This window comes from Convolutriloba macropyga, chromosome 2, assembly GCF_964194025.1.
Source record: "Convolutriloba macropyga chromosome 2, txConMacr16.3, whole genome shotgun sequence".
Taxonomy (NCBI): domain Eukaryota; kingdom Metazoa; phylum Xenacoelomorpha; order Acoela; family Convolutidae; genus Convolutriloba; species Convolutriloba macropyga.
In genome coordinates, this window is record NC_134469.1 from 62,244,987 (window position 1) to 62,268,747 (window position 23,761).

The 23,761-nt window shown below is 34.7% G+C and overlaps 1 protein-coding gene across 1 annotated transcript in view; it reads left to right on the plus strand.

Annotated features, from left to right (window-relative positions):
• Positions 1-23,761, plus strand: part of LOC142334588 (uncharacterized) — an 84,571-nt gene that overhangs the window by 1,630 nt on the left and 59,180 nt on the right. Inside the window, exons 2-4 of the mRNA XM_075382736.1 lie at positions 2,773-3,062; positions 6,894-7,005; positions 7,073-7,942. Coding sequence (XP_075238851.1) covers positions 2,773-3,062; positions 6,894-7,005; positions 7,073-7,942 — 1,272 coding nt within the window. The remainder of the gene's footprint in view (positions 1-2,772; positions 3,063-6,893; positions 7,006-7,072; positions 7,943-23,761) is intronic.

A 23,761-nucleotide genomic window follows, 5' to 3' on the forward strand; every position in this document is an offset into this window, starting at 1 on the left:
GTGGTTATTTGGAGCCCACTATTGAACTTCTTACTCCCATTTAGACTCCCCCTCCCCCACCCCCGACTGAAGCAGTCTGCGATTGATTAGAACTCCCACATGCGTGTTCTACTTCCATTGATACAAAAATGTTTTGGATAATAAATCCTACATATTAAATGCAAGATAGATGAACTTTCATGGTCAACAAAAATAGGATGTTTTAACGAACAAAAAATGCATGTTTAAGGGGCCTCTGGAGCGCATCGTTATGAGTTACGAACGAACATGTTTAGGGGAGCTGAGGAGCCTGTTTAAAGGAGACACGATATGAACAAAACTGAAAATCCTTAATCAAAGATGCAATTTTTACTGATCTGCGTGCATGGGGTCATTTTTCACTCTTATTGGATCAAAGTTTTTGTCCGTTCGAGTGATTAAGTTTTTGGTCACACGTGATTCAGACTAAAAAATGACTATACTCACAATCAGAAGGTCTTTTCTTTACTTTCATGATAGGAGTTGAGGTCAAGTGAGTGCGTAGCACTCCAATTGAAGGTTATTTGAGCTCACGTGAAACGAAGTGACGTGAAGACCTTTTTGGCGTAGTGATGCCATTCTTTGGTCATCAAAGGTTCTTTTTCAATGTTGTTCATTTTCAAAGCTGGGAGGACCAAACTTTCTTTCCTCAATGCATATGTTTGTGAATTAGAGACAAAAAAGTTAATTCGAGACTCTCAAAATGTTTATCTGTTTTTGAAAAGGCGAGCCAGCTGGTCACAGCAGCTCCTAATTCGAAAACCGTGTCCTAAAAACAGTACATTTTCATTTTCTCATTTTTTTTGGTTCAGTGATAGACTAGTGAAATGGAAACAAATCTGCGTTGCTGAAAGTGCCGCAGCTTGTTCCACATTTTTTTTATGTTCAGTTTTAAATAGCCGCCGTCAGCCTCTCACGGCTATTATTTAGGCGCTCTCCTTTTTTAAATTCGCTTTACCTTTCGATCACGTTTTTCGTTTTACATAAGTCAAGACTTCACGTTTGACTTCTGACTTGCTCCACTCACTGTTTCAACTGAATGGATTTTAAATTCTTTTGGACATTCAATTACGCCATGTGGTGAATACTGTCAAAGTCAAAAGATCTTAAAAGACTGGATACACCAATAAAGCCTGGTCATTAAGTCATTGAGAATTAGGTTATCAAAGTTCATTAGAGTGTTTGCTAGCTGACAGTGGTATAAAGCTTATTAGCTTTCAGTTTAGAAGCTGGATTAAGAAAAGTTTTAGAATCCAACTGAAACTGCACGCCGAAATAGAAAAAAATGGTCAATTTATCTCTTCTTTTTCTGTTTCAATCCCGTTATGCGTCAAGCGCGTCAACGGCGGCTATTTTCCGGCAGTCTGCCGGCTATGTTTGAAAGTATTTTTTGGAAGTCAACGGCCAGGACTAGATATTTTTTCCTCCCTTTTAAGGTATTCCGAAAACAAGAAATTTGGGGTGACCGTATTAGTGTACATGAAAAGAAACAAACACTGAAAATCTCTAAAACCAATGAAAATCTCGCTCTCTCTCTTTCTCTCTCTCTCTCTCTCTGTCTCCCTCTCTCTCGGAAAAGATCAAATTGAGATAAGCTGGTATTATATAGCAAGATATTCTAGCTGAATAAAAATTGTTTGCATAAATGAGGGCTAACTACATGATTCAAAACAAATTCTCTAAGCAAGTAGTGGTTTGTAAAATACTTGGCTTTTCGTCGATTCAATTAACACTTTCTACTGCAGTTTTCTACATTGAATTTCATTTTTTACTGATTTCTAATCCGATCTCGGCTAAAGTCCATGGGTTAACTTAAAATCTTATACTTTGTTGTCGGTATTTAATTGCTCTCAATTGATGCTCGTAGCAATTATATTAGTCCTGTGGTCTTTTGAATGTAATTTTTCGTCTGACCCTTTATCTTTTCATCGGGATGATCAGGTGAATCTAAGTGGCTGAGTAGCTCTCTTAGAGCCTTACGCCTTACTGAAACTGTTTTGTGGAGATTCACCGGAGAAACTGTTTTGTGGAAACTTCTCGGGAGACCACCTGGTGATTTGGAGCTTTCGTCCAGCCCTCCCAACCTTACCGACCCTGACCTCCTCCCCCTCATGCTTGACCCCCCCCCCCCGGCTTTCAGCTCATGCCCCTAATGCTTGCATCCCTAAGCCCCAGCCGGCTACTACCTAAGCCAACCGCTCGGTTTAAGAGCAATTCGCCCGACGTTACTCGGTTATGTTCAGTAACTCAATCGGAAAGTTTTGACGGCGCTTAAATTTATTTTACACATAATCAAGACTACATTTGTAAAAATTTTTCGCCGATGAAATTTACCTGACTTTATGACCTGTCAAAGAAAAATCATCTTTGAGACCTAAATCCCGGCACAAAATGACGATTTACAAAGTTTGACCACGCAAAATTTTATATGTTTGAGGATTTTGAAAACGAAATATTGTCGAAGTGTGTCCCCCACCTGTTGCGTGCCCGGAAGAAACCTTACTACTATCAATTATAGAATGAAATTATTAATAACGAATGTGGAAAGGAAGAATAAACATTAATTTACCATCATATGTCGTTCCTGTTCAAGATTTTGATCTCGTTAAGGGTTCTCTGTTTGTTGAAGCTGTTTAAAAATCCGAATTTCCAATACGGATAAATTGGTATCAAGCAGTCAAATTATTGTCAAGAATTTATTTTCAGATTAGTAAATTCAATAATGAACCATAAAATTCAAAACTGATATTTTAGGCTTGCACTATCTGGTGCTGAATGACAACAGTTTTGACACAGTGCCAGATGATTTGGCTCAGTATCAAGACTCGTTGGAGGCACTTCTGTTGAGGAATAACAACATCTTACAACTGGATGTGTCAAAGTTGTCAGCACTTGACAGTCTCGCTGTTCTCGAACTTAGCATGAACAAACTGAGTGAGCTTCCACCTGACATCTCTAGGTTGGGAGGCCTGACGCAGTTGTTCCTAAACAACAACAGCTTCGCTCAGTTTCCTGTGCCCATATTGTCGCTTCAAAATTTAAAGGTATATAGATGTGCGGGATCTGTTCATGAATTAGATCCGTGAAATTGTATTTAAGAAAAAATGTTAAATGCGCTGTGTTAATGGAATGCGTGAACGCTGATTTTATTCTTATTTTCAATCATTTCCATGGCGCTAGATTTCATTTCGCGCCTTTGCAAAAAATATGCTGATTAGTAGCCGCAAATGAATAGCTGAAGCTATTATCGGCCTTCTCTTGGTGTTTTACGAATCAAAGAGGAGTATTGGTTTGCTTAAGGTTTTTTTTACCGGAAGTACTATTCGCTCAGACGGATTTTTATTCTAAAAGCGAAAGTGAGTAAGACTGCCGTGTTAACTAATGTTTTGTTTGAGTGGTAGAAGTTTTTCTGATCATGCGTTGAGTTCAGGGAATGACTTTTCTACTTTGAAGTGTTTTTTGACAGAATGACGCATATAGATAACCCGTCTTGTTTTTGTGTACAATTGGCCCAGTTTTTAATAGCCGCCCTCATCTTCTCAGCCGGCTATTATAGCGCTCCTATTTTTACAATTCAAAGAATTTGAATTGTATTGGGGCGCTGTCTTTTTTTTTAAGATCTGTTCACACATTTTCATGATTTTTGAAGTCAAATTGGAGTGGTGATTTTGGTCACGCCGAAACAGGAAATGGAGCGAAAAAGCGAGTGGTTTTGCGGCGTGAATTTTTTTGGTCTAATTTCAAAGTAGAGTGAGAAAACGGTGTTTGAACAAAAATTCGGTTTCTCGGTAGTGGTTTTTTGTTCACATGCGGCAATTTCACTCTTGATTTTTACTGCTTTTTCGATTTTTTGGATCGGAGTTTTTTCTTAATAGTGTTCCCAATCCATTCACAGCTCATTCTGGACCTAGTTTTATGTTAGAATCAAAATTACATATCTCACTAGTGGTTTTTTGTTCTCCCTAGCAGTATGTTCGCATTGATTTTCTGTTTTTTTTTGTTTTTTTTCATCTGATTTTTTTTAGAAATGGTTTTTCCAATTCACTCATTGTCCGTTCTAGGTCTAGTTGTTTGTTAAGTCAATGAAAATTCTTTGAATTGTACGTCAGGACTTGTCCTTCTATGTTTTTTACTTCGTCGAATAAAAAAATGTTTCGCTTTACCTCATTTTGCCGCTTTTTCAACATTTTGCGTGATATCTTTTTGACTTCTCTAGGCTAGTTTCTCTCTTCTCTCATTCTGCTAAAAGTGATTTTGAACATCAGTTGCTCAGCAAAGCAATTCAAAATGAACAGAGTCAGTATAAAAAATTGAAGTCAGAAGGTTGAAGTCTGATTGTGCCTATTTGTCTTTGCTTGAATTTATTAAGGGGCAGCTAAAACTTTTTATGACTTCACCACTATTTGTTGTCATAAAATATCCGTGAATTTTAGATTTGGCCAGCTTTTTAAAATTATCTGTTCTGTTATCACTTATTATCATCAATGACTGGTCTGATTGTTTACTACTGAGGCATAAAAACCTAATTAATGGCTCAAGTTGATAGCTAGTGGTTTTCATGAATTTGGCACTACTTTTTATCAAAAGTTTTGAGTGAATTTTTGAGTTCAAGAATTTATTTTACTTTTTGATGTCTCATCATTTAATCTCATTGGGGGAAAGGTTTCTGATGCTGCTTATAGGGTTTAATATTATCGATTTAATCGTTTTTTTCAAAGCTAGTGCTTTCCATGACTTAGAGATCAATTGTTTGCAATAATAATTATCGATTTTTTGTTTTGCTAGTTTTTCATTTCAACTTTTTGTTCTTAACTTAGTCTCATTATCGACAGGTCTCATTCGTTGTTAAAAGGGCTTTAAATAAGTAAGTTATTTCAGTTCACAGCTTTTGCTTTTTGTAACTTTTACGCTTGCTCGTGTTTTTAAAAAAGAGTTTTTTTTTAGTTTTGCTAGTTTTTGTTGTACTTTTTGCTGTCTTATCACTTAATCTCATTGATGTCAGGTCTAAGCGGTGGTCATTGAGGACTCAAATAATTGGTGTAATTGTATCCTTCAGCAGCTGTTGCGTTCGGTGACTTTACCATCTCTAAAACTTATTGGTATTGATAGTAGCCCCTGTAGCCTCTCTCTAAGAAACAGAAGTACGTTATGTTAAACTACGAAATGCCATCAAAATAAATCGGACTTAAAAATGTTTTTGTACAAAAATCTTTTTTTTCAATATCTTTTCTTTCAATCCCAATCATGCTTATTGGAATCAACGGCGGCTATTTTCCGGCAATCTGCCGGGTATGTTTTGTTTGTAATTTTTTTTGTGGAAATAATTTCAATGATGTAATTTTATGTAACTCTCCGAAATTGATACCACAGTGTTTGGAGAGCCGAAAAATTCGTTTCAAGTGTAAAATGGGCACATATCTCATTTTTTTAAATGGCTTTTACCATTAATTTTTCATGTTTGGATCTTTAAGCGGACTTTTTTTCGAATATGGACTCTCTTTTCATATGGACATTTTCTTTTTGATATTTCATGCGTATACCTCTTCATAACGTGAGATTTTATTGTTTTGTAAATTTGTACACATGCTACTCTATTTTGGCAGTCTTTGTCCATTTTGTCTTAGTTTTGTGGTTTAAAGTACTAGAAAGTAACTTCTTGTGCACCGCCAGGGATAACAATTTTGGTTTGTTTTAATTGATTTATTTTCTAGAGCCAAGACTTTGAAATTCAGTTAAATTTTTTGCAGTGCCGTTTTTGAAGTCTTTTTTAATAGCCGCACAGCGATATCTGGGGCTATTATTGGCCTTCTCTTGGTTTTTTTATTTGGTTGTCAAGATTTTTGTTACGACTATTTGACGTCACAAGCACTTCAAATCTTCTTTTTGTTCACTTGTTCATGCCATTTCAAGTGTATTGCGTGCGTGACGTCATTTTTCACTGAGTGGAGAGGTTTTTTTCTCATTTTTCTTGGTTTTATATTTAGACTGGTTGGAAGACCTTCATTTGTTTTCTGCGGTTTTGGTTTATGCTCTTAGAGAAAGCGTAATTTGAATGGTAATTTTGATGCTACTAGGCGCCTGATCAATTAGTCGAAACAAAAATAGAGACGACAACAAACAAAGAAAAAATAGCGGGACAAGTCTAAGGTTACAATAAAAAACAGACCCAACTGATGTGATTGATAGTTAGGTCTTTGGATTGTAACCTTGGACTTGTCCCGGTGTTTTGTTTTTCTTAGTTTGTTGTCCCCATTTTTGTCTCGACTATTTGACCATGTGCGAATACGTTAGAGTTTGACTTCTCGAGGTGACTTCTACCACTCTGGCATGATAATGATAAAGCTATATTACTTGGTAAATATCAGTGCGTGAAGTTCATTTAGAAAGAAGGATAGATTGAAATCGGGCATAGTTTCAACCGCAGTTTGGTCTTTTGGATGCTGTTAACTATGGGGTTTCGGCAATCTGTCCGGCAAGCTGTTGTCCGTCAATCTGCCGGCTATGTTTAAACAACTTAAGCAAACATTTAATTCAACTTTTTGAATAATATTTTTGAATTTACTGCCTTTGAGCAGATTTTAGTGGGTGTGTTTAGTTTTTGTTTTTGATTTGAAATTGGCCTTGGCTTCCTATAACCAAGAATGCCATTATTTTTGTATTGATGTAGATTTTTTAGTTAATGTCTCGGCCTTGACCAAATTCGCCTTGAATATTTTTTTATCAGGTCTGCGAAAATTGTTGAATTTTACTGAGCATTTTTTATCAGGGCCTGCGCTCTATGCATTAGAAAATTGATAACCCTATCACCCTTATCTAATTATGAAAATATTTAACTTCTTGTCGAACTACGTGTTTTAACGGATTGTTTTCTTCAGGTGGTGGGCTTGAATTCTAATGGACTTCGAGATGTTCCAAATGAAATAAAAAGGTTGAATAACTTGGAGGTGTTGGGTCTCAATTTTAACCAAATTGGAACTCTTCCTGAAGGTGAGCATAGCTTTTAAAATCTTTTGCAATCCTCAAATGGCTGCTATTAGTTTACTTGTTTTTGTAGGAATTTGCCAAATTGAGTCACTAGTTAAACTGGGGCTCTCTGACAATTGCATTGCATCACTGCCCGCAGAAATTAAACATTTAGTGAATCTAAAAGAGCTCCTACTTGACAATAACAAACTGCATACAATTCCCGTACAAATTTTTTGGCTATCTGCATTGCAAGACTTGGCCTTGTCAGGCAATAATATCTCAGAAATATCGGCAGAAGTGTCAAATTTACACAATCTGAAGCATCTCGGATTAAATAACAACCAAATTGCGATCATTCCACCTGAAATTGCGTACTTGAGTAATCTGCAGACGCTAGGATTGCAAGGAAATCTCGTTAAAGTGGTGCCACCAGAAATTGCATACTGTGAGCGCTTGCAGGAGTTGTACCTCGGAGCCAATATGCTAACTGAGTTTCCAGAAGAGCTGTGCATGCTTCATTTGATGGAAATGCTGAGTATCGATTCCAATAAGATATCGGAGATTCCGATCGAGGTTGAGAACTTGCAGCACCTTCGTCATTTCTCCGCTGATGACAATGTATTGATGGAATTGTGTCCAGGGCTGACTAATTTACCGTGTTTGGAATCGCTGTCGTTGAGTGGAAACAGGATTACTACAGTTTCTGATGAGATACAAGAATTGACGACGCTCAGATACTTGGCATTATCAAGAAACAGATTCACGGAGTTTCCTGAAGCAATCTGCTACTTACCTAACTTGCAGATACTTCACATTGACAACAATTCTATACATGTGCTTCCTTCGGAAGTGGCAAGTTTGGTTCGGTTGACAGTGTTGCACGTACAGAACTGCAAGTTCTCTGAATTTCCAGAAGAGCTGGCTCTGATACCAAGTCTCTCTATTCTCGACATGTCAGGTTTGTGCCTTTGTATGCGAGCTTCATTTCAGTAATGAGTGCGTTTCAATCCGTAAAAAATTAAGTGACAAACTTTTTGAAACCACTAACATGAATTGCAGCTTTCTTTGTTTAAGTATATGTAATTAGTCTTTGCGTTAGTCTGAGATAGATTCTTGAAAAGCTAGCATACGTCTTAGTCAAGTTGGCTAACTGTACTATTTGAAATACTCAAACTACCAGCTTTATCTATCACAAAACTTGACATGTCAAGTTCTTTAATACACAAATGCAAAGCTGAATCAATTTTTGCTTTTGGTCATTGAACAAATTTGCTAGCATTGTTTTAAATGAGAGTCTTTTGATGGAGTGACTATTTTGAAATGTTGTGCGATTCAAATAGTTCTTATTAATAACCGCCTCAACTCCTCCGTCGGCTAATATAGCGCTCCTAATTTTTTACAATTCAATTAATTTGAATTGTATTGGTGCGCTTTCTTTTTTTAAGATCGGTTCACGCTTTTTTCGACTTTTTCACGTCAGTGAGAGGTCAAATTAAAGTGGTGATTTTGGTCACACTGAAATAGTAAAGGGAGCGAAAAATCGCGTGGGTTTGAGGCGTGACTTTTTTCATAATACCTTTAAAGTGGAGTGAGAACTTGGTGTTTGAACAATTTGGCGGTTTTTGAGATAGATTTTTTTCAGGTGCTTCAATTTGACTTCTGTTTTCAGAGTTTCCTCCCCTTGAGTGATTTTTAGACAGTACATATGTGTTTTAATTGTGCCTATTTGTCTTTGCTTTATTTCATTAAGGGGCAGCTAAAACTTTTTATGACTTTACCACTATTTTGTCATAAAGTATCCGTGAATTTTAGGTTTGGCCCGCTTTTTAAAGTTATCTGTTGTGTTATTGCTTATTATCATCAATGACAGGTCTGATTGGTTGCTAATGAGGCATGAAAGAACCGAATTAATGTCTAGTTAATGGTTTTCATGACTCTGACACAACTTTTTCTCAAAAATTTCGAGTGAATTTTTGAGTTGAAGTATTTATTGTACTTATTGATGTCTCATCATTTAACTTCATTTTGGGAAAGGTTTCTAATGGTGCCAATAGGGTTTATCGATTTAATCGTTTTGGTGCAAAGCTAGTGTTTTCTATGACTTTGACACTAATTGTTTTCAATAATAATTATCGAGTTATGCGAGTTTCTCATTTCAACTTTTTAATAACCGCCCTCCTCTTCTCAGCTGGCTATTATAGCGCTCCTATTTTTTTCACTTTGTCGAACTTTTTTTTCGCTTTACCCATTTTGCCGCTGTTTCGACATTTTGCGTGAAATCTTTTTGACTTCTCTAGGCTAGTTTCACTCTTCTGTCATTCTGCTCAAAGTCTTTTTAAACAGCAGCTGCTCAGCAAAGCATTTCAAAATGAAGAGAGTAAGTAAAAAAATCAAAATCAGAAATAGAAACGGGATAAACCCATAAAGCACAGTTTTAAATGCCCGGTACTTGAACGTTGTTCTCATAAGATTTAGTTACTATCTATATCGCCTATTGGTATTGATACTAGACCCGGTAGCCTCTCACTGAGAGACAGGAGTATGTTCAATTAAAAAATGACATCAAAATAAATTGCACTTAAAATGTTTTCATACGAAAATCAATTTTTGTTGATATTTTCTTTTCTTTCAATCCCAATAGAGTTATAGGAATCAACGGCGGCTATTTTCCGGCAATCTGCCGGGTGTGTTTGGTCTTAACTTAGTCTCATTATCGACAGGCCTCATTCTTTGTTAAAAGGGCTTCAAATAAATAAGTCATTTCAGTTCACAGCTTTTGCTTTTTGTAACTTACACGCTTGTTCGTTTTTTAATAATCTTAGATTTTTGTTTTAGTGTTGCAAGTTTTTGTTGTACTTATTGCTGTCTTATCACCTGATCTCATTGATCTCAGGTCTCAACGGTGGTCATTGAGGACTCAAATAATTGATATAATTGCATCCTTCAGCAGCTGTTGCGTTCGGTGACTTTAATACTAAATGTTTTCAAAACGTTTACGCGAGTCTTATTGCGATTTTTGGTTGTTTTTGTCTTATTGTTTAAAATTATTAGTGAGAGATATTTAATGACGGTTGCTAATGAGAAACAGAAGATCATAGTTGAGAGTCTGAGTTCATAGCAGTTGTTTTTTTATGATGATCCTGTCTTTTCATTAAAAGTTGAATTTTTAGTCTGTCTTGCTGGTTTTTGTTGTTCTGGTGTTGTTTTTTGCTTAGTCTCATTACTAAAAGTTCTCATTTGCCTTTTAAAAGGGAAATGATGAATGTCAGGGCATAAGTTATCACAATTCTTTGTCCTGCCAATTCTTTTCAGTTCTTGCTGTTTTCTCGAATAAAAATTGTTTGCTTTACCTTAGTTCACAGCCTGTTCATTATTTTGCGTGAAATCTTTTTGACTTTTCTAGGCTAGTTTCACTCTTCTGTCATTCTGCTCAAAGTCTTTTTAAACAGCAGCTGCTCAGCAAAGCAATTCAAAATGAAGAAAGTCAGTATAAAAAAAATCAAAGAGTCAGTATAAAAAGTCAGAAATAGAAACGGGATAAACCCATAAAGCCCATTTTAAGATGCCCGGTACTTGAACTTTGTTCTCATATGTTTTAGTTACTATCTATAATGCCTATTGGTATTGATACTAGAACCGGTAGCCTCTCACTGAGAGACAGGAGTATGTTCAATTACAAAATGACATCAAAAAAAATTGCACTTAAAATGTTTTTAAACAAAAAATCAATTTTTGTTTATATTTTCTTTTCTTTCAATCCCAATAGAGTTATAGGAATCAACGGCGGCTATTTTCCGGCAATCTGCCGGGTATGTTTGGTCTTGAATTAGTCTCATTATCGACAGGTCTCATTGTTTGTTTAAAGGGCTTCAAATAAATAAGTCATTTCAGTTCACAGCTTTTGCTTTTTGTAACTTACACGCTTGTTCGTTTTTTTAATAGTCTTTGAGATTTTTGTTTTAGTGTTGCAAGTTTTTGTTGTACTTATTGCTGTCTTATTACTTAATCTCATTGATGTCAGGTCTCAACGGTGGTCATTGAGGACTCAAATAATTGTTATAATTGCATCCTTCAGCAGCTGTTGCGTTCGGTGACTTTAATACTAAATTTTTTCAAAACGTTTCAGCGAGTCTTATTGCGATTTTTGTTTGTTTTTGTCTTTTTGTTTAATATTATCAGTGAGAGATATTTAATGACGGGTTGCTAATGAGAAACAGAAGATCATAGTTGAGAGTCTGAGTTCATAGCAGTTGTTTTTTTATGATGATCCTGTCTTTTCATTAAAAGTTGAATTTTTAGTGTCTTGCTGGTTTTTGTTGTTCTGGTGTTGTTTTTTGCTTTGTCTCATTACTAAAAGTTCTCATTTGCCTTTTAAAAGGGAAATGATGAATGTCAGGGCATAAGTTATTACAATTCTTTGTCCTGCCAATTCTTTTCAGGTCTTGCTGTTTTTTCGAATAAAAATTGTTTGCTTTACCTTAGTTCACAGCCTGTTCATTATTTTGCGTGAAATCTTTTTGACTTTTCTAGGCTAGTTTCACTCTTCTGTCATTCTGCTCAAAGTCTTTTTAAACAGCAGCTGCTCAGCAAAGCAATTCAAAATGAAGAAAGTCAGTATAAAAAAAATCAAAGAGTCAGTATAAAAAGTCAGAAATAGAAACGGGATAAACCCATAAAGCCCATTTTAAGATGCCCGGTACTTGAACTTTGTTCTCATATGTTTTAGTTACTATCTATAATGCCTATTAGTATTGATACTAGAACCGGTAGCCTCTCACTGAGAGACAGGAGTATGTTCAATTACGAAATGATTACGAAATGACGAAGGGCTTCAAATAATTAAGTCATTTCTGTTCACAGGTTTTGCTTTTTGTAACTTATGCGCTTGTTCTTTTTTTTAATAATCTTTGAGATTTTTTTTAGTTTTGCTGGTTTTTGTTGTACTTATTGCTGTCTTATCACTTAATCTCATTGATGTCAGGTCTCAACGGTGGTCATTGAGGACTCAAATAATTGTTATAATTGCATCCTTCAGCAGCTGTTGCGTTCGGTGACTTTAATACTAAATGTTTTCAAAACGTTTCAGCGAGTCTTATTGGGATTTTTGTTTTTGTCTTTTTGTTTAATATTTTTAGTGAGAGATATTTAATGACAGGTTGCTAATGAGAAACAGAAGATCATATTTGAGAGTCTGAGTTCATAGCAGTTGTTTTTTTGATGATGATCCTGTCTTTTCATTAAAAGTTGAATTTTTAGTCTGACTTGCCTGTTTTTGTTTTTTGCTTCCTTACATGTGCTTCCTTCGGAAGTGGCAAGTTTGGTACGGTTGACAGTGTTGCACGTACAGAACTGCAAGTTTCCAGAAGAGCTGGCTCTGATACCAATTCTCTCTATTCTCGACATGTCAGGTTTGTGTCTTTGTATGCGAGCTTCATTTCAGTAATGAGCGCGTTTCAATCCGTAAAAAATGATTAAGTGACAAACTTTTTGAAATCACTAACATGAATTGCAGCTTTCTTTGTTTAAGTATATATAATTAGTCTTTTCGTTCGTCTGAGATAGATTCTTGAAAAGCTAGCATACGTCTTAGTCAAGTTGGCTAACTGTACTATTTGAAATACTCAAATTACCAGCTTTATCTATCAAAAAACTTGACAGGTCAAGTTCTTTAATACACAAATGCAGAGCTGAAGCAATCTTTGCTTTTGATCATTGAACAAATTTGCTAGCATTGTTTTAAATGAGAGTCTTTTGATGGAGTGACTATTTTGAAATGTTGTGCGATTCAAATAGTTCTTATTAATAACCGCCTCAACTCCTCAGTCGGCTAATATAGCGCTCCTAATTTTTTACAATTCAATTAATTTGAATTGTATTGGTGCGCTGTCTTTTCTTAAGATCTGTTCACGCTTTTTTCGACTTTTTCACGTCAGTGAGAGGTCAAATTAAAGTGGTGATTTTGGTCACACTGAAATAGCAAAGGGAGCGAAAAATTGCGTGGGTTTGAGGCGTGACTTTTTTCATAATACCTTTAAAGTGGAGTGAGAACTTGGTGTTTGAACAATTTGGCGGTTTTTGAGATAGATTTTTTTTCAGGTGCTTCAATTTGACTTCTGTTTTCAGAGTTTCCTCCCCTTGAGTGCTTTTTAGACAGTACATATGTGTTTTAATTGTGCCTATTTGTCTTCTCTTTAATTCATTAAGGGGCAGCTAAAACTTTTTATGACTTTACCACTATTTTGTCATAAAGTATCCGTGAATTTTAGGTTTGGCCCGCTTTTTAAAATTATCTGTTGTGTTATCGCTTATTATCATCAATGACAGGCCTGATTGGTTGCTAATGAGGCATGAAAGAACCGAATTAATGTCTCGAGTTAATGGTTTTCATGACTCTGACACAACTTTTTCTCAAAAATTTCGAGTGAATTTTTGAGTTGAAGTATTTATTGTACTTATTGATGTCTCATCATTTAACTTCATTTTGGGAAAGGTTTCTAATGGTGCCAATAGGGCTTAAGTTTATTGATTTAATTGTTTCGGTGCAAAGCCAGTGTTTTCTATGACTTTGACACTAATTGTTTTCAATAATATTTATCGAGTTATGCGAGTTTCTCATTTCAACTTTTTAATAGCCACCCTCATCTTCTCGGCCGGCTATTATAGCGCTCCTATTTTTTTCACTTTGTCGAACTTTTTTTTCGCTTTACCCATTTTGCCGCTTTTTCGACTTTTTGCGTGAAATCTTTTTGACTTCTCTAGGCTAGTTTCACTCTTCTGTAAGTCTGCTCAAAGTCCTTTTAAACAGCAGCTGCTCAGCAAAGCAATTCAAAATGAAGAGAGTCAGTAAAAAAATCAAAATTAGAATAGAAACGTGATAAACCCATAAAACACATTTTTAGATGCCCGGTACTTGAACTTTGTTGTCATAAGTTTTAGTTACTATCTATAATGCCCATTGGTATTGATACTAGACCCGATAGCCTCTCACTGATAGACAGGAGTATGTTCAATTACGAAATGACATCAAAATAAATTGCACTAAAAATGTTTTTATGCAAAAATCAATTTTTGTTGATTTTTTCTTTTTCAATCCCAATAGAGTTATGGGAATCAACGGCGGCTATTTTCCGGCAATCTGCCGGGTATGTTTGATCTTAACTTAGTCTCATTATCGACAGGTCTCATTCTTTGTTAAAAGGGCTTCAAATAAATAAGTCATTTCAGTTCACAGCTTTTGCCTTTTGTAACTTACACGCTTGTTCGTTTTTTTTAATTAAGTTTGAGATTTTCTTTAGTTTTGCTAGTTTTTGTTGTACTTATTGCTGTCTTATCACCTAGTCTCATTGATGTCAGGTCTCAACGGTGGTCATTGAAGACTCAAATGATTGATATAATTGCATCCTTCAGCAGCTGTTGCGTTCGGTGACTTTAATACTAGATGTTTTCAAAACGTTTCAGCGAGTCTTATTGCGATTTTTGGTTGTTTTTGTCTTATTGTTTATTATTAGTGAGAGATATTTAATGACGGGTTGCTAATGAGAAACAGAAGATCATAGTTGAGAGTCTGAGTTCATAGCAGTTGTTTTTTGATGATGATCATGTCTTTTCATTAAAAGTTGAATTTTTAGTCTGCCTTGCTTGTTTTTGTTGTTCTGGTGTTGTTTTTTTGATTAGTCTCATTAATAAAAGTTCTCATTTGCCTTTTAAAAGGGAAATGATGATTGTCAGTGCATAAATTATTACAATTCTTTGTTCTGCCAATTTTTTTCGGGAATTGTCCTGCTGTTTTTTTTCGAACAAAATTTGTTTGTTTTACCTTAGTTCACAGCTTGTTCATTATTTTGCGTGAAATCTTTTTGACTTCTCTAGGCTAGTTTCAATCTTCTTTCATTCTGCTCAAAGTCCTCTTAAACAGCTTCTGCTCAGCAAAGCAATTCAAAATGAAGAGAGTCAGTATAAAAAAATCAAAGAGTCAGTATAAAAAGTCAGAAATAGAAACGAGATAAACCCATAAAGCCCATTTTTAGATGCCCGGTACTTGAACTTTGTTCTCATAAGTTTTAGTTACTATCTATAATGCCCATTGGTATTGATACTAGACCCGGTAGCCTCTCACTGAGAGACAGGAGTATGTTCAATTACGAAATGACATCAAAATAAATTGCACTAAAAATGTTTTTATGCAAAAATCAATTTTTGTTGATGTTTTCTTTTCTTTCAATCCCAATAGAGTTATGGGAATCAACGGCGGCTATTTTCCGGCAATCTGCCGGGTATGTTTGGTCTTAACTTAAGTCTCATGATCGACAGGTCTCATTCTTTGTTAAAAGGGCTTCAAATAAATAAGTCATTTCAGTTCACAGCTTTTGCTTTTTGTAACTTACACGCTTGTTCGTTTTTTTTAATAATCTTTGAGAATCATCTTTGAGATTTTCTTTAGTTTTGCTAGTTTTTATTGTACTTATTGCTGTCTTATCACCTAATCTCATTGATGTCAGGTCTCAACGGTGGTCATTGAGGACTCAGATGATTGATATAATTGTATCCTTCAGCAGCTGTTGCGTTCGGTGACTTTAATACTAGATGTTTTCAAAACGTTTCAGCGAGTCTTATTGCGATTTTTGGTTGTTTTTGTCTTATTGTTTATTATTAGTGAGAGATATTTAATGACGGGTTGCTAATGAGAAACAGAAGATCATAGTTGAGAGTCTGAGTTCATAGCAGTTGTTTTTTGATGATGATCATGTCTTTTCATTAAAAGTTGAATTTTTAGTCTGCCTTGCTTGTTTTTGTTGTTCTGGTGTTGTTTTTTTGATTAGTCTCATTAATAAAAGTTCTCATTTGCCTTTTAAAAGGGAAATGATGATTGTCAGTGCATAAATTATTACAATTCTTTGTTCTGCCAATTTTTTTCGGGAATTGTCCTGCTGTTTTTTTTCGAACAAAATTTGTTTGTTTTACCTTAGTTCACAGCTTGTTCATTATTTTGCGTGAAATCTTTTTGACTTCTCTAGGCTAGTTTCAATCTTCTTTCATTCTGCTCAAAGTCCTCTTAAACAGCTTCTGCTCAGCAAAGCAATTCAAAATGAAGAGAGTCAGTATAAAAAAATCAAAGAGTCAGTATAAAAAGTCAGAAATAGAAACGAGATAAACCCATAAAGCCCATTTTTAGATGCCCGGTACTTGAACTTTGTTCTCATAAGTTTTAGTTACTATCTATAATGCCCATTGGTATTGATACTAGACCCGGTAGCCTCTCACTGAGAGACAGGAGTATGTTCAATTACGAAATGACATCAAAATAAATTGCACTAAAAATGTTTTTATGCAAAAATCAATTTTTGTTGATGTTTTCTTTTCTTTCAATCCCAATAGAGTTATGGGAATCAACGGCGGCTATTTTCCGGCAATCTGCCGGGTATGTTTGGTCTTAACTTAAGTCTCATGATCGACAGGTCTCATTCTTTGTTAAAAGGGCTTCAAATAAATAAGTCATTTCAGTTCACAGCTTTTGCTTTTTGTAACTTACACGCTTGTTCGTTTTTTTTAATAATCTTTGAGAATCATCTTTGAGATTTTCTTTAGTTTTGCTAGTTTTTATTGTACTTATTGCTGTCTTATCACCTAATCTCATTGATGTCAGGTCTCAACGGTGGTCATTGAGGACTCAGATGATTGATATAATTGTATCCTTCAGCAGCTGTTGCGTTCGGTGACTTTAATACTAGATGTTTTCAAAACGTTTCAGCGAGTCTTATTGCGATTTTTGGTTGTTTTTGTCTTATTGTTTAATATTATTAGTGAGAGATATTTAATGACGGGTTGCTAATGAGAAACAGAAGATCATAGTTGAGAGTCTGAGTTCATAGCAGTTGTTTTTTGATGATGATCATGTCTTTTCATTAGAAGTTGAATTTTTAGTCTGCCTTGGTTGTTTTTGTTGTTCTGGTGTTGTTTTTTTGATTAGTCTCATTAATAAAAGTTCTCATTTGCCTTTTAAAAGGGAAATGATGATTGTCAGTGCATAAATTTTTACAATTCTTTGTTCTGCCAATTCTTTTCGGGAATTGTCCTGCTGTTTTTTTCGAATAAAATTTGTTTGTTTTACCTGAGTTCACAGCTTGTTCATTATTTTGCGTGAAATCTTTTTGACTTCTCTAGGCTGGTTTCACTCTTCTTTCATTCTGCTCAAAGTCCTCTTAAACAGCAGCTGCTCAGCAAAGCAATTCAAAATGAAGAGGGTCAGTATAAAAAAATCAAAGAGTCAGTATAAAAAGTCAGAAATAGAAACGAGATAAACCCATAGAGCCCATTTTAAGATGCCCGGTACTTGAAATTTGTTCTCATAAGTTTTAGTTACTATCTATAATGCCCATTAGTATTGATACTATACCCGGTAGCCTCTCACTGAGAGACAGGAGTATGTTCAATTACGAAATGACATCAAAATAAATTGCACTAAAAATGTTTTTATGCAAAAATCAATTTTTGTTGATATTTTCTTTTCTTTCAATCCCAATAGAGTTATGGGAATCAACGGCGGCTATTTTCCGGCAATCTGCTGGGTATGTTTGGTCTTAACTTAGTCTCAAGATTGACAGGTCTCATTCTTTGTTAAAAGGGCTTCAAATAAATAAGTCATTTCATGTCACAGCTTTTGCTTTTTGTAACTTACACGCTTGTTCGTTTTTTTTAATAATCTTTGAGATTTTCTTTAGTTTTGCTAGTTTTTGTTGTACTTATTGCTGTCTTATCACCTAGTCTCATTGATGTCAGGTCTCAGCGGTGGTCATTGAAGACTCAAATGATTGATATAATTGCATCCTTCAGCAGCTGTTGCGTTCGGTGACTTTAATACTAGATGTTTTCAAAACGTTTCAGCGAGTCTTATTGCGATTTTTGGTTGTTTTTGTCTTATTGTTTAATATTATTAGTGAGAGATATTTAATGACGGGTTGCTAATGAGAAACAGAAGATCATAGTTGAGAGTCTGAGTTCATAGCAGTTGTTTTTTGATGATGATCATGTCTCTTCATTAAAAGTTGAATTTTTAGTCTGCCTTGCTTGTTTTTGTTGTTCTGGTGTTGTTTTTTTGATTAGTCTCATTAATAAAAGTTCTCATTTGCCTTTTAAAAGGGAAATGATGATTGTCAGTGCATAAATTATTACAATTCTTTGTTCTGCCAATTTTTTTCGGGAATTGTCCTGCTGTTTTTTTTCGAATAAAATTTGTTTGTTTTACCTTAGTTCACAGCTTGTTCATTATTTTGCGTGAAATCTTTTTGACTTCTCTAGGCTAGTTTCAATCTTCTTTCATTCTGCTCAAAGTCCTCTTAAACAGCAGCTGCTCAGCAAAGCAATTCAAAATGAAGAGGGTCAGTATAAAAAAATCAAAGAGTCAGTATAAAAAGTCAGAAATAGAAACGAGATAAACCCATAAAGCCCATTTTAAGATGCCCGGTACTTGAACTTTGTTCTCATAAGTTTTAGTTACTATCTATAATGCCCATTGGTATTGATACTAGACCCGGTAGCCTGTCACTTAGAGACAGGAGTATGTTCAATTACGAAATGACATCAAAATAAATTGCACTAAAAATGTTTTTATGCAAAAATCAATTTTTGTTGATATTTTCTTTTCTTTCAATCCCAATAGAGTTATGGGAGTCAACGGCGGCTATTTTCTGGCAATCTGCCGGGTTTTTTGGTCTTAACTTAGTCTCATTATCGACAGGTCTCATTCTTTATTAAAAGGGTTTCAAATAAATAAGTCATTTCAGTTCACAGCTATTGCTTTTTGTAACTTACACGCTTGTTCGTTTTTTTTTTAATAATCTTTGAGATTTTCTTTAGTTTTGCTGGTTTTTGTTGTACTTATTGCTGTCTTATCACCTAGTCTCATTGATGTCAGGTCTCAACGGTGGTCATTGAAGACTCAAATGATTGATATAATTGCATCCTTCAGCAGCTGTTGCGTTCGGTGACTTTAATACTAGATGTTTTCAAAACGTTTCAGCGAGTCTTATTGTGATTTTTGCTTGTTTTTGTCTTATTGTTTAATTTTATTAGTGAGAGATATTTAATGATGGGTTGCTAATGAGAAACAGAAGATCATAGTTGAGAGTCTGAGTTCATAGCAGTTGTTTTTTGATGATGATCATGTCTTTTCATTAAAAGTTGAATTTTTAGTCTGCCTTGCTTGTTTTTGTTGTTCTGGTGTTGTTTTTTTGATTAGTCTCATTAATAAAAGTTCTCATTTGCCTTTTAAAAGGGAAATGACGATTGTCAGTGCATAAATTATTACAATTCTTTGTTCTGCCAATTTTCAGCAATTGTCCTGCTGTTTTTTTTTTCGAATAAAAATTGTTTGCTTTACCTAAGTTCACATTTTGTTCAGCATTTTGCGTGAAATCTTTTTGACTATTCTAGGCTAGTTTCACTCCTCTCCCCTTCTGTTAAGAGTGGTTTTAGACAGAAGTTGCTCAGCAAAGCAATTCGAAATAAAATTAGAAATTAGAAATAAGAAACGGGATAAATCCATACATCCCAATAATAGAAGCACGTTACTCGAACTTTGTTTTTAGTTAGCATCTCTAGTGCTTTATGGTATTGATACTAGCCCTCGTGTAGTCTACTAAAAATTTGGAGTACGTTCAGCTCCGAAATGACATCAAAATAGTTCGTTTGAACAAAAATCTTTTTTTAACTAGTTTTGTCTCTTCTTTCAATCCGAATATTGGTTATGGGAATGAACGGCGGCTATTTTCCGATAATCTGCCGGGTAGGTTTCAAACCGCATTCAAACAGCTAACTTATTGCTTTGGAACGTAGTTTGAAGCTTCTATTGTCCGTCTTTTTAATGGCCAGCACCTGCTTTTCAGCCAACTATTATAGCGGCCGTGTTTGCAAACCAAAGTATTTTGATTGTATCGGCGCCCTCTTTGCACGACTCGAGTACTTGTTGAGTTTTTTATCGGTAATTTATGTGAATATAGTTACAACCGGAAGTGAACTGCGTGAAAGCAAAGTGCTTAGGTCAAATTGCTGAAGCACAAAGAACAGTGGGTAAATTTGTTCATGCAACTTATTTGAGAGAGAGCGCCTAAAAGTAGGTGTTAAAAATTTTCACTAAGCGAGTGGCAGCTTTTGATCGCGTCAGGCTTCCTGAAAGCAGTTTTTAACTCGGAAGCATTTCTGTCCTCTAAAGTGAATTCAAAACTTTGTGTCAATGTTCAGCTATTTTTACCCTTTTGCCTTGTTTTCAACTTTTTCAGCATTTTTTTTTTGATAAAATTTTGATAGTTTTGTGGTAAATCATTTGTTCTAGCACTTTTGGCTGTCTCAATTTGATTGATTTCAACTTTGAGTTGTTTGCAAAATACTTTGCAAAAGACAATTGGACTTTGCAAAAGACAATTGGTTGAATTTGAGTAATTTTTGCAAATTTGTCGTTTTCAAGTTGTTAATAGCCGCCCTCATCTTCTCAGCCGGCTATTATAGCGCTCCTATTTTTTTTTTACTTCGTCGAATAAAAAAATGTTTCGCTTTACCTCATTTTGCCGCCTTTTCAACATTTTGCGTGAAATCTTTTTGACTTCTCTAGGCTAGTTTCTCTCTTCTCTCATTCTGCTAAAAGTGATTTTGAACATCAGTTGCTCAGCAAAGCAATTCAAAATGAGCAGAGTCAGTATAAAAAATTGAAGTCAGAAGTAGAAACGGGATAAACCCATAAAGCCCAATTTTAGATGCCCGCTTCGTTCCTATAAGTCTTAGTTACCATCTCTAATGCTTATTGGTATTGATAGTAGCCCCTGTAGCCTCTCTCTAAAACAGAAGTATGTTCAACCACGAAATACCATCAAAATAAATCGGACTTAAAAAAATGTTTTTGCACAAAAATCTTTTTTTTTCAATATCTTCTGTTATTTCAATCCCAATCATGCTTATTGGAATCAACGGCGGCTATTTTCCGGCAATCTGCCGGGTATGTTTTGTCTTTTTCTAGTTTCATGGTTCTCGCTCAACTTTTTCTCGATCAATTTATAGACTGATCAAGAACTGATTTTTTTGAACTCGTCACATTCTCTGGAAATTAGTAATATTTTGTTGCGAACTATCTTTTTTCTTGGATTACAAGCTCTTTCCGAACAGTTCTTTTAGAGTCAGAACTTACGGTAAATGTAGCAGATGCTTATCAGTTTTTTGTCAGTTCGTCTTATGTAATTTTTGCTGCAATTGTTTTAAAAGGTTTAAGGTAATCAAGTAGGAAGGTGCATCAGGTCAACGAGGATGGCCAGTTTTCTAATTCGAGTCGTTTGTTTTTCTTCCTAGTGGGAGCAACGGCTGCTAATTGCCTGTAAATTGCGAACTGTTTTAAATCTGCCAGTCACAGCTTCAGAATTAATTCTATTGCTCATTATAATTAAATTGTCGGCTGATTTTCTCATTTTTTGGTTGTGGGCTAAACCCCTTGTCGGTCAATACGGTGTCCTGTGTTTTAAAGTGAAACCTTTGTTTGGTGTAACCTGTGCGCTGTTTTTGGTAGGAGTTGTATATAATCGTTTATCTGTTGTCTGGATGCTGATATATAGTTACTTCTTTATAGCTACGAAGCTGTAATTTGAGGATTACTATATTGCTGTGTTTCTGGTTTTGTTGCAATTCAAAAAGTTTGATTGCAAGATCGGTTCACTTTTTTCGGCTTTTTTACGCCAATATCAAGTACAGTCAGAGTGGTGATTGTAATCACACTGGAGTAAGAAAGGGTGCAAGAGAGTGAGCAGCTTTGAAGCTGGATTTTTCGATTTGCCTTTGAACTGGAGTGAGAATATTGAGTTTCAACAACTTTTCGGTTTTTCAAAGCGAATTTTTATTCACGTGCCTATTGGCGATTGGTTGAATTCTCCAATGAGCAGTTGAAGCTTTTTATTACTTTGAGGCTATTGGTTGTCACTAAATAAAAGCGAATTTTTTCCCCTTTCCTTATTTTTTCTGTTGTCTCATCACATATTGTCAATGACAATGTTATTGGTTGCTAATGGGGCAGAAATGAACCTTAAAGTTGGTTCAAGTTTATGGCTAATTTTTTTCATGACTTTGACCCTATTAAGAATTTAAAGAACTTTAAGGAATTTTTTGGTTCTGCGAATGTTTTTTGTATTTTTTGTTGTCTTATCACTTAGTCTAATTAGGGAGAGTTTGCAGAAGTTTTCAATTGGGATTGTTTTAACGGTTTAATTGTTTTAGGTCAGGGCTAATGCTTTCCATAACTTTAACGCCATTTGTTTTCAGGGGCTTTTGCTTGCTATGACTTATAATTTGTGCGTTTTCAATATAATTGAATTTTTGAGTGATGCTCGTATTTTGTTTTTTCATTGTCTTATTAAAGACAGGTTTCATGGGTTGCTAGCAGGGAATAAATGAATCTAATTAGTCACTGGAGTTAATATAGTCGGCTTTTTAGTTTGACTCTTTTTAAAAAATGGTTTTTCTTGCATGTTTTTGTTGTTAATTGCGTCATTTGTAAAATAGTTTTTTCGACCAGTCTAAAATTGAGGCCCGTTTAAGTTGATAAAGGTCTTGCATGACATAAGTACTCTTTATGACCATTTTAAGAGCTATATGTTCTAATAATCGAAACAAAAACACGCAAATTTATATTAATTTTCACAATTTTTTCAAGCTTTTAAAAATTTCTGGTATTTTTTTTTTGAGTTTTCAGACTTAGGCGACTAAGAACCTCCTCTCGGGCTGGATTATAGATTACAGCATAGTTTCTAGTGGTAATGGAATGGTTTTCAACATTTTGACATCACGAATTTGTTTTTTTTTTTAAAAAACTTGCAATTTTTTCAATTTTTATCAACCATTTATTCTGTCATTTATTCTCAATGTTCAATTTTTTCCAGACCCATGGGCCAAGAAATTTTCTTAGGGGTTTTATAACAAATTAAAATTTTTTATTGACCATAGAATAGTTTTCAATTTTTTAATATCACAAATGTTATAAAATGTTAAAAAAAAAAACATTCAATTTTTTTCAAACGTTTTGAAATTTTGTCTTTTTTTGGTTTTTCCCAGCCTCAAGATCCTTAGAACTTCATCTAGGGTTTAATAATAGCTAACTGTAGTTTTTAGATGTAATGGAAGTTTTAAACATCACGAATTTTAGCATTAGTTTGACAAAACTGCAATTTTATCAAATTTTTGACATTTATTGTCATTATCCAGATTTTTCAGGCTCTGGGAATAAAAAAACTCCGTTAGGGTTTGATAATAAGTTACTAGAAAATTTTTTTTGGCCCTAGATTAGTTTTTAACTGATTAATATTCCAAATTTTAGCAATTTTTAAGGATTTTTGATTTTTTTGTCATTTTTTAGATTTCTCTAGCCTCAAGAGCCAATAAACCTCCTCTACAGTTTTTTAAAAGGTTACTGCGTAGTTTTTGGATGTATTGAAATGTTCTTCAAGATTTAAATATGACGAATTAAAGCAACGTTTTAAAAAATATGTGCATTTTTTAAGTTTTTTTGAATATTTTTGAATTTTTGATGTTTTCCGGCATCAGGCGCCGTGATCTCCTCCAAGGTTTGATAATAACTCATTGCATAGTTTTAAGAGTTAATAGATTGTTTATCATTTTTGTAATGACTCGAGTTTCAGCAATTTTTGATAATTTTTTTTTCAAATTTTCAGAATAATTATTGTTTGTTAAGTTTATGGATCTTTATGAGCCAGTGAAACTTTTTAAGGCTTGTAAGGATACTGGATAGTTT